At 44.5% G+C, this 18,000-nt stretch overlaps 1 protein-coding gene across 1 annotated transcript; it reads right to left on the bottom strand.

The window, feature by feature from the left end:
- Positions 1-9,840: 9,840 nt before the first annotated feature.
- Positions 9,841-16,087, bottom strand: SPRY2 (sprouty RTK signaling antagonist 2). The gene is made up of 2 exons (XM_084273785.1): positions 15,622-16,087; positions 9,841-11,661 (listed from the first exon to the last, which is right to left on the bottom strand). The coding sequence occupies exon 2, from the start codon at positions 11,608-11,610 to the stop codon at positions 10,669-10,671; it is 942 nt and encodes a 313-aa protein (XP_084129911.1). The 5' UTR covers positions 11,611-11,661; positions 15,622-16,087; the 3' UTR covers positions 9,841-10,668.
- Positions 16,088-18,000: the final 1,913 nt, after the last annotated feature.

Raw genomic sequence — 18,000 nt, 5'->3', positions numbered from 1 at the left:
AGTTTTCTCCCTTTTGCAGGGGTTCTGCTTTCTTCATAAAAAGTCTGGGAACACTCGAGTGATCCTGGGATCCTAAAGTTAAGTGACGGAATTGAAAGCATTCCATTTGCGCAAGCATCTTGAACATAATAAATAATAGCTCTTAAAGGATTATAAATACGGGATCTGAGCTGTCTTGAGTTATAGTGAAAGCTATTGTTCAACGAAGATGCAGTAAGAAACAAAAGCTGATAAAATCTTTAGATTCTTATTCTACAGTGTAACACATTTTTTGGGGTCGTAAGTTACTAGGTCAGATGCTTTGCTAGTGCAAATCACTAGAATGTAGCTACCATGAGTGGAGCCAGGTTAATTTACCCAAGTGATAGAATCTAAGCCCTGGTTAAGTTATTAAAAAACAAAATCCGAAAGTCACAAGAGTAACCCCACAATGACTGCCACCACTGCCCTACAATGCTGCTAGGTAACTTTCTACATGGGCATATTTTCATGTATCTTAACTCATTAAAGCAATGGGTTTTCTACGCCTGCAGGACTAGCAGACCCTTAGATACCTGAAGGAGACCAAGACCGCTAGGAAAGAAAGACCGAAACAAACAACAGTGGAAAAAAATACCACCAACACCACAAAATACCCACTGCACTCAGGAAGCGAACACCAAAACAGCAAAAAACCTTTCACTCTGACATTTTTTATTATGTTTTTTTTTTGTCTCTGCTGCTTCCTTGTCACAGCAAGCCTTATTGCACATCTCTGAAATGCGTACCAAGGATGGCAGTTCTTTCATTGCCATACATGCTGTGTCCTGCTTTCTCCAGAAAAATAAAAAAACAAACCAACAAAACCCAACAGCTCAAACCCCCCAAAACCTATAACCTCAACAAGAAAAACACAGATGAAAAAACTGTAACTTTCATGAGGCGTCGAAATCACATGTGAACAATTCAGGTTTAAGTCGCTACATTTGGAAATGAACTTTCCTTCTGTCTAGTTAGTGTCTGTATAACGTGGGACTGGATCTCCCAGTAACGCCAAACAATGGTAAAGCCAGCAGCCATGTCATGGCCATTTCTGCTCGTGGCCATTGTTACTACACCGCTCAGGTATACAGATAGGAATATTTTTTTTTATTCCATTTTTCCACATGGAAACCAGGATATTCAGGATACTACTTACTTACAACCCAATCTTTTTATTTATAGCACAGTTGCAGCTCTGGAGGGAAATAGGTAAACTGATTGTGTCTATCAAAAAAAAAAAAAAAAGAAAAGAAAAAAGTGATCTGTTGGGTTCTTCTGCTTCTCTGCATGCATTGGAAGTTTTCAACATTTAAAATGCTCCTGTACTTTTAAAGAATATTTAAAAGATTTGGCATCATCAAGATATGCACATACTTGGTTTGCATAACCACATCACATCTGTGCACTCATCCTCCCTTTTGCCACTCACCCTCTGATGATGTCTTCTCCTGAAGTAGTTTATAAATTGTAAGAGGCTGGAAATCTGCCTTCCTGTGCATTTGCATGAGAACTTATATTGGTACTGTTCAGAGACTGACAAAGCCTTTGAAGGTTGCCAAATTATGTATGATTAGCAATAAGAAAACTACCATCTTCATTACTCATTTCTCACTGAAAGTACAGAGTGGAAAAAAAGCTGTTCTGTTTACTGGACCAGAATACCATGCCTGGGAGACTTTGGTACATAGAGGATAGATGCACTCCGCTCTGCAGATGTGCTCTCTAAGGGGTGGGGGTGAGGAGTGCCTTTCACAGTCTCATTTGGAAACTAGGGGAGAGAGAATGTTGCAACAAAAGCTTATACTCTGGAAGAAGAACATTAGTAACACTGAAACATGGTAATAGGAAGTAGTTTTTTTCCTCCCATGAGGGATGATTCCTCATTTACCCTAAAGAAGATGTAATTGTGATGTGCATACATATTTATATAGGAGAAATGATGTGCGGTACAGAAATGTAACTGTAAAAATATCTTCATGAACATCTTAGATCAAAGCAACGTTAGTGTCCACACCTCTGCCTGAGAGTAGCTTGCTGTAGTTTACTTTAAGCATGCTTTCACTCCTTTAACTTCAGGTAGTGCTTATAGCTGATTTAGTAATGCTGTTACAAAACACTGTTAGCATGAATGAGCCTATATCAATTAACCAGACTGTCAGTGAAGCAAATTAATAGTCTCCCTAGCCTTTTGCAACAGCTGAGCTAAACTGAATTCCAACTGTTGCGACTTCAGGCTAGGAAAGGTTTGAAAACAGCAAGCCAAAATAAAGGGAGAAGAGTCTACACACAAGCTTGCACCAGCACAAGTCTGTCAGTAAAAGCCTAGCAGGAATCTGCCAGCACCATTGATAGAATTAGCCCCCAGAACAGAATCTATCTGCAAAACCTTGAAGATCGGTGTCTAAAGGAAGCAACAGCACATACTCTACATCGGGGTAGGAATAAATTATCTTAGCCGTAAAGTAAGTTAAGTAGGATCAGAACGAAGGTTAAAAATCCAAAAGTAAGGTAGCCATTCCATGATTCAGAAGTGTGTCTCATGTAATTATAAACTTTTTTTTTTTTTCTTCTCCCCTAGGCAGCTGGGATTTTCCCAGGATACCCATTCAAGTGTATGTTCAATCAGTACATATTCAGGAATTCACCTCTTGTCTATACAAAGTTTCAAGGAGGTCAAGGAGAATTTTGTCATTGCCTCCAGTGAGGCCAGGCATTTCACCCACCCATCTTGCAGCTGAAGTGAGGTCTTTGGATAAAAACTATGTGAAATGTAAACAGCACAAATCCCGGCCACGTTTAATAAACTGAACAGGACATCTCTCCATCTAATGCTTCACTTAGCTTAATTTATCAACTGGGGAAAAAAAAGAAAAAAAAAGAAAAAGAAAGAAAAAAAAAAGAAAAAAAAAGTTGACATGATTCCATTTTTTCTGAAGCAGAGATTTTTAAAAGGTAAATTGTGACACTCATTTTCTCACCAGCCACATCCCTCAGGCTGCATGTGTGTAAAAATATGTTTTGCACACACTTAATATACTTCAGTGAGACCAATTCCCTCAGATGCCAACCTCACGTGCAATACTTTACACACTGCTTTTTCTCTATGAAAGCCTGCAAAAATCACTCAGCGATGCTAAGTTTCCATAAGCCACCCACTAGCCTGGGAGCTAAGGGAGCATGAGGCTGGAAGGAAAAAAGAGGGAACACTTTACGTGTCTTGTGGAAAGATAAGGTTGCAGTGATTATCACTGGAGGAAATTGTTTTTTTCGTGGCTGTTTTCTTCAAGATGTATACAACTTCCAAAAGTAAGATACACCATCTTATTTTGTTCTGAAAAATTAAGTCTTGTCACATACAAAACCTTGCATATTAATGAATGATAAATATAGAAAAAAGTCTGCATTTCTGACTCGCCAGTAGATACTTCAGGAACAGTTTTGTAAAAAGTGCCTCTCCCCAAAGTTCTTTGTTAAGAACAACCACTTGGGTTTGATACAAGATACCAATATAGAATTTTAGGTAGCTACATCGGAGCAAGGGCCCCTGCTGCCAAAACGTTGCAAAATCTTAGCAAGTGACATTATCAGCTGACTTAGCCCTTTGACAAACACTGCAGTATGGTGGTTCTGTGCAATTAAGTTACTAATTCAGGATTAGATTGTGGCATCTTCACTTACGGGGATGTCTGTGAGTGAATTTACCCCCAGATGAGCCTTGTGGTAGGTATTTCCTTCCTTCTGGACTGCAAATACATCAAAGGTGCCCAGGAACATTCCTGGGGACCATGTTCCAGCTGGCCCTGAGAGGATGGTGTCCATGTTGGACAACTCCTTTAATGTCTAAAAGAGGGGAGCTGCTAGCAAACCGAATTTTGGGAATGGCCCAAGAACACTTCAGCTCCTGAAATGTGCTGGGGAGTAGCCTGGGACAGTACTTTTTGCCACACGCTTAACTCACACCAGGGAAAGACTTAACGCTTCGCTAGCGTAGGCAATTGCAATCCATTGTCCAGGAACATTTTCCACCTACCATCTGATTTACTAGTACAGAGGTAGTTGAGGGCACTGTCACGCTTTCAGGCTTTGTGCCACAACTGTATGTATGCAGGAGTGAACAGTTCGAGCACAGTCTTGTTGTAAAGTTCACATTTTATAGCATTACGTCCTGCACCCATATGTCTTTCAGTAAAAAAAAAACCCACCTTACAGAGTCTTTTTCTTCCACTTGAGATGAAGGGGACTGAGAGCAGTATGCAGTTAAGATAGCCTTCACATGCAGCTACAATATTATGGCACCTGTGTGTGCTGGTTTTGAAGTATGAACACAGTTGTTTCTCCCACAATAACAAAAAGTCACTGAGTGATAAAAAGGTATCATGAACAACTGCATAGTCTCCATCTGCAGAGCTAGAAGACTGTAAACCTGCTGCTAAAAGATACATTGCATTCAACTGAGTCTTGTGAGAAAGGCACTGACTGACTGTCCTGCTTTTCTTTACCACTTAATGCAGCTGCAGTCAGGTAAGTTCCCAAAGTGCATTCACCATCCCTTAACTACTCTGCTTACATAGTTTGTAGTGCCAAGTACATTGGGGAGGGGGGAAGGGGGATGGTGTATAAAAAAAATAATCATAAAACACTCCATTAAATTATCACTTTGTCTACAGTAATTACATAAAATGCATGAACAAAATAACCCAAAGCAAACAGAAAAAATTCAACATTTCCTCCTCTTTGCAATACAAACAAAAGGGAAGAATAACTTTGTCGCTCTCTGCATTTGACAGTTCTTGTGGTACACCAACTTTGATGCTAGAGTGCAAATTAATTTTGAAACACAGATTGCTATCGCCCTGATGTTTGACTTGATTTCTGAAGACGACAATGTGAAGTCTGAATGGTCATTTAGAAATTTTCCATTTGGTGTGTTTTTCGAGATGCACTTGAAAGAGCATCAAGATATTATTTTATCAGTAATCGTACTGACATGCACATGATTTATGACTGGCTCCTATACACTGCTTCTTGATCAAAATAAAACCAGAGTGAAGGAAAGAGAAAAAAAAAGAAAAAATAATAAGCAGCCCACACTTTATTCAAAGTGTCCTCTGTGTCCATTAATTTGCCATTCATCCTGATATATCCCTGTGTACCAGCTCAGGTCCTCCAAGTCAAACTTACGCTGACAACATCTGATTTGCACCAAGCCCCTTCTCCTGTAAACGTATCTCAGGTGCACCCAGTGGTTTCCTAATTTTACAACAGGATTCTAGGAAGGCAGAGCTGCTCTGATTATACAGTTTCTTACATTTTTAAAACAGATTATCTCCCTTTGCAAGGATTGCTTTAAAATGTAACTTAAAACTCTAAAGTATTACAATATCCATAAATAATCCCATAGAATAGTGGGCTACCATTGTCAAACCTTCTGATTATTGGTAACTTGTACTGGAATGGGGAAACAGTCTGTTTATAGCCTGAAAGTTTGAACATTTTAACCATAAGATTGTCATCTAATCAGCATGCTGGGTTTGAGTCAGAGCAAAAAAAAAAAAAACCCAAACCAAAAAAGTTTCCTACAGGACAGGCAGAGAGAAACTTCAGAGCTATAGTACAACGTCCTGTCGTGCTTTCCCAAGGTTGAAAATGCCAAACTCCCACCCTGTCGATACTCATGCCCACAGATAAAGGCATCACGTCTCTTCCGAACGGCCCCTGTGACAGAAGAACAGCAGATTATGCTTTCATGGTAGTAAGGGCTCCACTGCTGTCATCTAAAACATGAAGGGCACACATGAAGCTTTCTTGAGTAATAAAAACTGCATTAAAAGGAACGAAAATAAGATGCTTTCTGGAACTGCGGATTTCAATGTCATGTGAATGGAAAAACACTTTATACCTCCCTAAAACGAAGGACAAGTACAGCAAGGTAATGTTTTTTTTCCACCTTGTCTTAAGCTTTCAAAGACAGAGAATACTAATGAGAAAAACATGTCTCCTCCTCCTCCCTCACCTTTTGTCTTATTAAGTGGCAGTAAACCTTTGTGTGGTATGGCTAGGAAAGGTCAAGGGGAGGGACAGGGACCAGAAAGAAGAAATATGAAGAGAAATAAAGACAGACTATCCATAGGGGGGTCTCCTCACATAAAAACAGACAGAATTTCTTTAAAGTTATATATATATAACTTTATACATAAAACTTTATATATAACTATATATAAAGGGCTTATATATATATATATATATGCGCACATAGATTCTGTGTCAAACTACCTGCTGATTTTCAGCCAAAACCAGAGGAACAAAACCAAGTATTGTCATTGGTAACGATTTGGGGTGCTCTGTCATCATGCCTACCTGCAACCCCCATCTGTCATTAATTTATTTAAGATGAGCCAATACATTGCTGAGATTTTCAGTAAGAAACCTATCCAAAGTCACACAGACATTACTCCATCAAGGGTGCTCACTTATTCAGCTAGCTTCTTTCTGGGTCTCTGCTCCAGTGACTGATTGAGAAATTAAGTCTCAGCAAATTAGGTCATTATTACTCCTTGTACCTGCAACCCATCTAGGAACATCTGAGAGACAGACTGTTCAAATCCGTCTTTCTCAATGGTTAATTCCTTAAAGTACTTGACTGTAGTACAGAAATGGGTTCTATTCTCTCCTTGCTACTTAAGAACAAGCCTTAAGATTTAAGAATAAGCCTTAAGATTACACAAAAGTGAATTTTATGTTTTGCCAAAAGTGAAAAGGGTAGCACTGTATATTAGCATATAATAATAAAACTGATCAGTGCTTTGCTATTGCCAAGTCACTGCCAACTCACACAAGCTAATAGTTTTGTAAGAAAGTGTAAAAATACTATTCTGTTACTCATCATGACCACTTAACTACTGTATTTCTTCATTTGGGGAGTTTTGACTTTTGAAGACAGATTTGGTAACTCACTTGAATATCTAAATGCTCACCTGAATATGATGTATCATCCTCTAGGAACACCATTTTTTTTTTCCTCTCATCAAAAGTACTATACCTTTTTATTTTCCACTTCAATCGAAGGGGGGGTTTTTTGTTGTTGGTTTTGGTTTGCTTTGTTTTCTCCTATGATCATCATCTCAAGAAAAGAAATTATACTCGAGCCTCAAACCATTAAAGCACAAAATGAAGATTTGCTTAAGGATATTGATAGAAACATTCCTAAGTTACTGTACAAGCAAATTTGATGTATATATTTGTAGCTCACATCATATGGAAAAATAATTTGAATTGTTGTTTCCATTGTTACTATAGTCAACGGTCAGTCCGATCTGGCCAGTTCTCACTTTAAGCAAACCTTACAGTGACATCGGCATTTACAGGAGATTAACAGATCAAAACACTACAGCAACAACGCAACCAATGGAGCAATAATAAGGGTTTTCCCCTCTCTCATGGCTTAACACCTGTCTAAAATTGAAGTTCTGTGTGGTGCCTCTCTGGCATGACTTTTGCTGTTACCCTCAAAACCTGCGTATGGAAAATTTTCCTTCCTTGGACCTCCGCTTCCCTATCTCAAAGGACAAAGTAGGCATGCTTTAATATCATTATCTCAATCCACTTGAAAAGCCCTCGTAATTCTTACTAAAACAATCTAACCTGTTTGAGGCGAGATTTTGGTTTTATTTAGAATAGAAAGGCTTATCTAATTAAGTGTAATATTAGGATGTTAACTAACAAAGACAAGCCAACTTACAAGAGTCCCCTGCACACACACACTAGGTCCTAATAAGTGAAGCTTAGACCCCAGCTCTGTAGTTAGCCCAACAGCAGTGCCTAATGTCATCCTCCCACAGGTCCTCATTCCCACATGGCACACATGCAGCCCAACTCACTGGCAGTGGCCTTACCTGGGGTGGGGAGGATCCACCACTTTCCCTCATTAAGAACCAAGTGGAAGGTGACAGTGTTTAATGTTAAGACCAGCCTCAAGTTTCACTGTCAAGGAGATGATTTTGCTTTTCCCCGAGAACCTATCTAGGTAGTCAAAGCATTTGATATAGTGCAAAACTAAACAAACCCACAATTTTACGTATTGGACTTTAAGATCTGCACCCTCCTTGGCTGCTACACTGCTCAGTCATACTGCAGTTTTCCAGTTTTTAATCTTCCTTGACTGAAACACAAATCATGGAGAAGACAGGTCTCACCTTCAGTGTTGTAAAGTTCATCAATCCAGATAAAAGACTGGATTTACCGTCTACTGATATCAGCAGGGTTCTGGGTTTACAAAATATGGCCTAAAGATAAAAGATTACACACACCCCCACACCTCAAATGGACTACTTGATTACTACCATGTTTGTTTTCAATCAGCAAAACTATCTCAGGACACTTCAGGTATGCGCACCTAATCTAATTCAAGAATTCAGTGAATCAATAATACCAACGCCTTCAAGAACAAAATTTCTTAAATGAGTAATCATAAAAATCTCTGGGTATCAGCAGCCAAGTACAGCTTCACACCTATGTCCCAACACTTGGGTCACAATATACCAACGAGCTTTAAGTATGGACAAATTACTTGTGTAACATAAACCACCTTCCTCCTGGCAAATTCCACTCAGGAAGCTAAATATATACTGCTCTTCTTTGTGCACCGAAGTATCCAGCCAGCTGGTGCAAAGAGGAAAGAAAAGCAGCTTACATTTTTCACCAGAGAGGTAAGGGGGGAAGGGTGGGGGGGTGGGAAGAGAACAATGCCCATGTATCAGCTGTTTTTGTTTTACAAACTAGTTGGGACTTGCACTTTTTAATTTCACTTGATGATTGATAACCAATGCACACAAACCTGCAGCGTTGAGATTTTTCTGAGTACTGCAGACCTATGTAAAACAGCCCAGGCACCAGATCACAGATGAAAATCAAGGGGCAAAAAGATGTAACATTTACCCAATGCTCTGGTTTTCAACTTTTACTGAGTTCTTAATTTATTAGTTATAACTTGTTTTTGTTGGAGAGGGTTCAGAAAAGGCTGTGAGATTTTTCTAAACGTCAGCTTAAAAATACTTACAACTATTTCTTAAATGCCAGCTTAAGAAATGTATAAATAAAATTCAACATTAAGACCTCTAAACTTGGAGAGACATGCTCAGAACAGGAAATGATAGTTTGTTAATAAAGAAAGGTAAATCATTCTCTAGGCTTCCGGTGGGAAACTTGGCAGGGAAAGGATTTTGACCTCAGTGGAAGGTAACTGCCACAAATGACAAATCAAGCAACTTTCTTCTTGCAAGTGAGGCAAATGTTTGACATAAGGCTGGACTGCATTCAGATCTATCATTACCTGTGACATATTCTTCTACTTTTAACAAATAATCCTGCAAGCTTTTTGCACTGGCCATATTAATTTTCTTCTTTTTTTCTTTCCTCCCTCTCTCTCTGAGTAAAGCCATGCAAGCCTAACATTTTTTGTGAATGATTACTTATTTCCAATTCGAAGCACAAAAGCTCATCACTTATAGAATAGGTCAAGCTTTCACTGCCTGTTAGGCCTAGCCTGGAATGAATCAATACTTTTTCCTGTGTTCATTTTCCTTTTCTGCTGCAGGAATAGCATATGGGTCATCTGTGCAAAGGAAGGAACAAAAAAAAATCCTGAATTATTTTCAGGTGAAGTAGTGAGAACAAGAACAACAAAAAATACACTTTGAAATTCTATTTTTGTATTCATATTAGGCTGGCTGTGGCTATATCGCTATGACATCTGCAATTAGAAGTACCGGATTTCCCAGCTCAGAACAATAAATGGGGGGGAAAAAATGACAAGTAGCCCAGTTTAATTTCAAACGTTAATATATTTTCTATTTTATAGTGAACATATGCATCGTTCACCCCTTATTTGCAGCAACTATGACGTCCTCATAAAAAGGGGTGACATTTGTAAGATGCCTCTTAAAATAAATATTTCTTTTTATAAAATAATAAAACTTCAAATAAATATTCTTTACACTAAACAATATGTTGAAAAAATTAGAAAATAAAGGCTGAATTTTACTGTAACTGTACAATATACATGAAGTCCAAAGGGAAATCAGAGTCTTGTAATAGAAGGTTTCCGTAAGACAAAATACAATCTAAAAACATACTGATTGATTCACATTCTTCCGAATGTACAACATATTAGTATAATATTTTGTGACTGTGCCATGTCTTATGGCACCACTTATTTTTTTCACAGTTGAAAACATTATTGTATATACAAAAATATAGCGCATTATCTCTGGCAGAAAACAATGACAAAAAAAAAAAAGGAGTCATTTGCTAATTTACAAATTTTGCAAGTACTATTCACAAACAATGAGAGTTGCCTAGGAGTGTTTGTGTTGCTTTAGCTTATGCAATATGTGTGTCACAATGTACTGCATCCCTTTTTTTTTTTTCTTTTTTTTGTATGTTTGTTTGTTTTTCCTGTACCCCACTAGCTGGATTCTAACAAGCGCATCGGTTAAGATGGCACACACACAGAGAAAAAGCATTCCACACTGCAAACAGCAAAGTGTATCCCCAACCCTTCTACTACAGTGCCAAGACCATAGCTGCTTAGTTGGTTGCATATGGATGTTAAAATAACCCTTGTCACTTCAGCATGTCTGACTAGCGATGCTATGTTGGCTTTTCAAAGTTCCTGGGGGGGACGCTGGGAACTTTGCAGCAGACGGTGTTGGAGTGTTTACAGCGGCACCCAGGCCGATTTACCCGGTCGTAACAGCCCTGGCACAACTTAAGGCAACCCTTGGCTGGTAGGTAACACCACAAGCAAGGCAGAAAGAGGGACACCACACCCATGGCAGACCATCTAGTGCAGCAATGTGACTGACTGCAGGAGCAGGGGTTGTCAGCACAGTTGTCCTCGTCATCGTTAGAGCAGTGATAGAAGAGGCCCTTCACGCAGCAAACGCATGTCCCGTAATCGACCACGTTCTGGGCTGAGCAAAGACACTGCTTGTCACAGATCCAACACGATGGGAGGGTCCTTGGGTAGGTGCACTCCTTGCACTTACACTTTCCACAGTCCTCACACCTGTAGCTGTGCGCTCCCAAGTCGTCTTTGCTCAGCGGCTTCAGCTCGCTTGGCTTGAGCTCAGACTTGGGCTGCATTCGGACTATCCCGTCAGCAACCGGCCCTGAAGACGATCCTAGAAGTCTATGTTCAGATGAACTACTGCTCGTACTTGTCCTTGTACTGCTCCGCGAACCTGTGCTGACCGTGCTGATGGACCGGGACAGAGGTGCCCGAGGAGAGGCGTGCGTTTGTGTGTGCTGAATCCGGTTAAAATGACGATGCTCGGGCAAGCCATGGGGCCTTTCATTTTTGGGTTGGGTTGCCAGCCGAGGAGTGGACTTGACCCCTGGCCGCGGAGCCACCGTAGGTCCCTCCGTGTACTCATTCGTGTTTCTGATGGCTCTGATCTGGTCCAGCGACAAGACGTGAACCTGCTGCATCAGGACATCCCGCAGGTCGGGCTCCCCGTGCGGTCTCCCAGTGTCACGCCGAGCCTGTAGCAAGGCCTGCGACCCGCTGCCGTGCTGAGCTCTCGTCTCCATCAGTGCCCGGAAGCGTGCTCACCCCGGCAGGCTTAGAACACATCTGAAATCCTGGAGCGACAAAGAGAGGATTCACTATTGCAACATATCTCATGCTGTCTCCAGCAGCCTTTCAAGCCTGCAGGACACCACAGCACCACGCACCATCGAGTAATGCATCAGCCATTAAGAAAAAAAAAACCCTGAGTCTCATCTGGGGCGGAGTGCGGGCGCTGGGTCAGCTGAATGCACTTCCCTTGGCCTGTCCTGCCTACTCCCGTGGAGAGCTTAAAGGGAATCTGTTCTAGGTCCACACACCTTAACTTGTGGCTCTAGAAAGCTGAGGTACTGAGCCTGCTAACTAGGGCTTCCTTCCCAGGCCATCGTCTGGCCTTTAAAGCGATTACATTTCAGCCACTTGAAGTGGCTCTTCTTTTCGCATCAAGCTACTGAAAAACTTATATTTAAAAAAAAAGCCAGCAAGTGTTTAGCAAGTGTAATGTGACCTGCTGATGACAGACGTGTAATTCTCCAATTTTGTTTAAAACTGGATAATATTTTGGTAGGCTAGTCTCTTTACACATTAAACTTTACATGATGTAAATAGGAAATTTTAGTTTAATACCAATGGTCCCAAGAAAAACACTAAATAGCAATAAAATGTTTGAGGTTAGACATTAAATGAGTTAGTGCTACCAAAAAACTTCAACAGCACAAGTAAAAATATCTCTCTCCAGTATTTTAGTGTGTGTCATACTTGTGTACACCATGCGATTGTTATTTTAAGGCTCAATACTACAAAAGCAATGCTACCAGAGTTTTGGGGGTTTTTTCCAAACGTGTAAAAAATTCCATCGAATACATTTCAAACTGTAAATATTACTAAGAGTGGCTCGTGGGGCAGAGGCATGCATAATATAATCAAACAATGCTAGCATCCAAGAAGCCTACTTGAATGCAAATATTACTTTAAAGGATCATTAACTACACTAAGTAGAAACGCAGACTTAAGAATTTAAATGGAAACCCAGTTAAAAGACCCAGAAGATGAGAACTTGTAAATAAATAACTTCCACGAGCAGTTTCAAGCCCTGTCCTCTAAATTAGTTTTGCCTTTATCAGGGCTCAAAGTGGTTCCAAAATCCAATTACCTATACAAAAATCCAGAACAATATTTTACAATTAAAACCCAAGCAGGAACCGAGCTCCTTACAAGGACCACACAATGTCTTCAATTATACCTAGAAAGAGCACCACAGTGTTACTCTGTACACATCAGTTACCAACAATAATACTATACCTCAGTATAATAAAATACAGCCAAACAGTTCAACAATTAATATCTCAAGACACTGCCTTTATTCTAACAGCAGTGGAAAGCATTTAACCTTTTAACTCCTGGCTCCTTCCCCTCAACTGTTTTTGGCTTTTTTTTGGGGGGGGGGGGGGGGGGAGCATGCTGTGGGTTTTTTTTTTTTTAAATAAAAATCTAACTTTTAAGAGTGACCACCTATTTTAAATATTGTCAAATCCTGGTTTTGGTCACAAGAGTGTATAACATAATGCGTCGTGTGTCCCCCCCAGCTCAAACACCACCCCCCCCCCCCCCCCCAAATAAACCATGCCAACTTATTTGGAAGCAGCAGCCTAAGTAGATATTTCCTCACCTGAAACTATCTAGAGATAAAAACGAGCAGAAAATAAAATACCTTCCTCATCCTGGAGAGGAATCAGCAACCCTATCTGCCCTCCACGTCCAGATTCCTGCCAGACCCGGCCAGCCGGGAAGACACGCCGACTCAAACCCTGCCTCTCCAGCAATGACAACCCAGTGCAAAAACAAAGCTGACCCTGACCTGCAAGGCGCTTAAGACGACACCGGTCTCAGCAGCGGAGCCCCCCCCTCTCAGACGCCAAGGTGGGAGCTGGAGGAGGAGAAGTCCCCGTGCTTTGCCCCCTTCCCCTTCCCAGGCTCCATCCCGGCGCGGAGGGGGCGCGCAGCAGGTGGGAGGCGGCAGCCCCTCGCCCGCAGGAGCGCGGCCGCAAGTGCAGACAACCTGGAGATAAAACCGGGAGACATCCTCTGGGCTGGGAGGTGGGAGGGGGCTGCTTGCAGCCGCCTTATCGGCAAAGTCAAACCCACGTTTCCTTTTAACTCTTCCCCCCTGTGCCCTCCCCCGAGGGATGCTAAAGAAGCCTTCCCCTCCCGGGTAATGCAAGGCGCCCCGCAGACGGTTTGAGACAACACCTCCGGGACAGTTGGGCAAAAGGCAGATTACCCCCTCTCGCCTTGCCCTAAGCACCCATTCAGCTTCACAAAGCCGGCCGCTGGAAAAGCTCCTCTTATTTTACGCATATTCTGCAAATTGCCTGCAGTTCAGCCTCCCCCCCCCCCCCCCCCCGGCCCTCGCCCAAGCCCGAAGGGACCCAGAGGGCATTTCCAGCGGGACATCGGTCCGGGGCGGGGGACCCTCCTTTTTCTCCCCTTGATAGATCCGCTAACAGGACAAGATGCAAACTTCCAGCACATTTATTTGCAAACCTACATTTCGCCTGAAAATTCCTACGGGAAAGCACGTTCTCTCCCTCCTGTGACCTAACACTTCTCCCCTTTCCATCCAGCAAGAGCAGGGCAGCAGCATTTGCCTTTTTGTGTGTGCATGTGTGTGATAACACGGTTCCCCACTTCTAAAAGCCAAAGTCCACTCTCGCCAGAGCTCAAGTGCCATGATTGCTAACTTTTCCTCGCTGGGATTGGCAAAAGGGCGAGCGAGGGGGCCGGGTTTCGTGTTCGGCACATTTGGGGAAGTTTAAAACGCAAGGGGCTTCTTGCGTGCTGTGGAAAAACCCCGTGTCTTGCTGGCTGGGAGAAGGCGAGCCTAAGGGGGAGAAGTCCTCTGCCCGTGAATTTCTGTTTTGTGTCCGGAGCCCGTGCAAGGCACCCCCACCCCCACCGCACACACACACACACACACACCAACCACCTCCTCTTCTTTCAAAGTGCTTTGAAACCCCCATTAAGGGCCGAGTGTGTGATCAGACTATGGATTAGGGCAAAAGGGACTTTACCATCGGGGTGGGGCAAACTGACACAAATAGCTCGCTGAAAACGCCAGCACTTTTTTGGGTTTGGGTTTTTTTGGGGGGGGGGGGTCGTGGTGGTGGTGGTGGTGGAGAGGAGGGGTTGCTGCAAAGCAAACCCACCAAAGGAACAAAAAATTACAAGAAAAAAATTAAGGCTTTCCTTCCCCTTAAACTCATAAACTCTGCACAGAAGAAACTTGGGGAGAACTTTCCTCGTCTTTTGCATCAAACTGATTTCATCACACGAGAAATACATATGTGGATACACACACACACACATATTTATACCAGACATGCACTCACTTCCGAATTGCACGGATCTCCCGACGCCACTACAGACGGGCGTAAATCACGCACTGAAAGGCGGGTTGCTCGCTCTTCCCCCCAAGACGGGGGGTACAAACAGCCCCGGCAATCTCCGGCCCCGCAGCGCCCTCCCTCCATCTCCCCCCCCCGGGAGCCTGTCGGAAACCCACGCGTGCCCGGCGAGGCAGCAGCGCACCGCCCGTGCCCAGCTCCCGCAACAGGGAGAACACGCCGAAGTCTCGTACCTCACACACACACACAGGCACATACACACCTCCCCCCGTCCCTCTCGCAGCCCCCGCAGGCATGCCTCCGCGCCCGCGCAGCCCTCCGCCCTCCGCGCTCGCCCTCACCCCCCCCAGGCACCCCGTCGGAGCGCAAACGCGGCGCAGCCCGCAAACCCCAGCGGAGCTTTGCCCCCCTCCCTGGAGAGAGAAACCGCTCCGAAATCCCACCTCCGGCTCCTCTCTGGGAAAGGAAGGAGAGGGGAAGGGGGGCGAGGGAGAACCTGTGCGAATGGAAAAGGGATCGGCCTCAAACATTTCCACGAGTTTTCTTGGAGCAACCAAGGGGGTTGGGGGGGAGGGGGGGGGAGGTGGGTTACTGAAAAGCTTGTTTTGCAAAGAAGGAAAAGGCTCTCACCGTGATCGCGGCGCTGCACCAAACCCCTCTCTCTCTTGTATTTTCTTCTTCCTGCGGTTTGCAAATAAATCCAGCCCTAAAGCAAAAAAAAATTCTTTTCCAAACTCTGCTTTAGTCCAACTTGCAAATCAGAGTGAGAATGATCACCGTGTAAAAAATAAAGTCCAGAGCAAAGTTAGGTCCCTCTCCCCAGATCGATTATAAATACGTGTGTGCGCGTATATACTACAATAATAATAATAATAATAATAATAAAAACACCTCGCCGGATCGGGGTGGGTTTTTCTTGCTCCTAAAAAGAAATCGGTCTCCCACACGCCACACTTTCCTTTTTTTTTTTTTCCTCAATGAACAGGAGGCCGAATCGCAAACACCAAGTCACTTTTTTTTTGTTGCTGTTGCAAACGATCAAGAGGAAGGGCAAAGCCAAAGAAAACAAAATAAAGTGGATCTAAAATAAAAATCCCAAAGCTTTCTTCCACTCAGCTCCTCCGAAAAAAGCAGCTTGTGCAGTGTAGCCGTTCTGCTGAGAGGCTGCTTGCTGCAAGCTCCTCTCTCCCCTCTCTCCCTTCTAGCTTTCTCGCTCCCTCTGCGAGCGTGTGTGTGTTGCAGGCAGCTCTGTGGTTTGCAATCGGGAGGGGAGGGGGGGGAGGATGGGGGGGGCTGTTTTGGGAGCGCAGCGGATTTGTGGTGGTGGTTGTTGTTGTGTGTTTGGAGGAGGACGATTTGAGATCTGAGCTGTAGGGGCTCGGCGCTTTTCTGCTCGCTCGCTCTCTCCCTCTCTCTCTCTCTCTCTCTTTTTCTTTCCGGAGGAGGTAGGGTGATCTCTGCAAAAGCAGCAGTAAATGGCGTCATGTGGATCTGAGGAGGAACAGAGCAGTTGTTGTCCCAGAGGATATATCGCATCCGGTCTCAGCTCATTGGCTCTGCGGGGCTACATTCACTGGCGCTCCCAGCGTCCTGCCAGCACTCCGAGCTGCGGGAGGCATTCAAAAGGGCAGCGCCGCCGACGCCGCCCCGGCCCCGGCCCCGGCCTCGGCGCTGCGCGGGGCGGCGGGGAGCCCCGCTCCCGGGGACTCGCCGCAGCCTGTTTTCACAGGACGCTCCTCCGTGCGCGGTCACACGGCGCTGGGGCTTGCTTTTGTGCTCGCGTATTTATTCAGAGGCAGGCAGCGATATGTTTGCAGGGGAGCCGAGGGGAGCTCGCTTCTCCCGGAGAGGGAGGCACGCTGTCCCCGCTGCTGCAGGGTTTCGGGGAGACCGATTTCCAGGTGCTTCCCCCCTCCCCCCCCAGCGTGTTTTTTTAACCCAGTGGAATAAAAGTTTACACTTTCTTCTCCCCCCCCCCCACTTTCGCAATCGGTCCCCGGCCGCGCAGGGCGAAGGAAGCGTGATTACTTGGGGCATTGTCCCGCGGATTAACGCGATTAGGCGGCGCGGGGGGCACCCCCGTGCCCGGGCGGGATCGCCGAGCGGGGCCCGCGGGGCACGGAGAGCGGCGGAGGGCCGGGCGCGCCGCGGGGGGAGCGGGCGGCGGGGGCGGCGGGACAGGCCGCTGACAGCGCGCCCGCGGTGCTTTCCGCGCCTCGGGCGGCTGCAGGCTTTGCGGTGTGCCGGGCAGCTGCTGGGTCTCGTCGCCCGTGCGGAGGGGTAGGGTTGGGGTGGAGGTTTTTTTTTGGAGGGGTTCGGTTTTTTTTAGAAGAAAAATAAATTTTTAAACCCCTCTTTGTTTTAATTAATTCCCATTCGTGTGGGGGACACGGCCTGCGAGCAGCTCGCAAAACGTGACTGTTTGTCTTCTGGGCGTTTCCTGACACGGCCACAGCTCGCTACGAGCCGCAATCGCCGACGGGGCCACCGTCGCTGGGCCCGGGCATCTTGCGCCTACGTTTACTTTTTAAAGGGCGCAGAGTGGCGTACCCACCACGTAGGCACGCACCGAGCACGAATACACCCGTAATCACGTGTGGCACTGCCTAAAATACACGCGGTGCGTAGGGCGCTAATGCATCGCGTTATTTACATGAGCAGTCCTCTGTGTTAAAAAAAAAAAAAACCCAAACCATCAACCTTTTTTTACTACTTGAGGCAATTTTTGTAGGCACTTCCTCTTCTACACCTGCTAGTCGCCGCTTTTTTTTTTTGAAGGGGGTGGTCATTCTCATTGAACGCGTGGAAATGAAAGAAGGGCAGCGTCTCAATGCGGGCGGCCTTCAGGGTTCCAGTGTGAGACGCGAGTATCCCTTCCGATAGCACTGTCACAGTACCCCGGACCTGTAAATTATTCTCCAGAGTTGCCTGACAGCAAGGTTAGCCTGAGCTATGCGTGTCTTAACTTTTCCCCTTTTCACGCCGGCTCCCCCAAGCCGTTTTACCCCT

The sequence above is a fragment of the Gallinula chloropus genome, assembly GCF_964237585.1.
Source record: "Gallinula chloropus genome assembly, chromosome: 1".
In the NCBI taxonomy this organism is placed as follows: Eukaryota; Metazoa; Chordata; class Aves; order Gruiformes; family Rallidae; genus Gallinula; species Gallinula chloropus.
The sequence above is the reverse complement of the archived record's forward strand: the minus strand, read 5'-3'. Positions and strand labels throughout refer to the sequence as shown.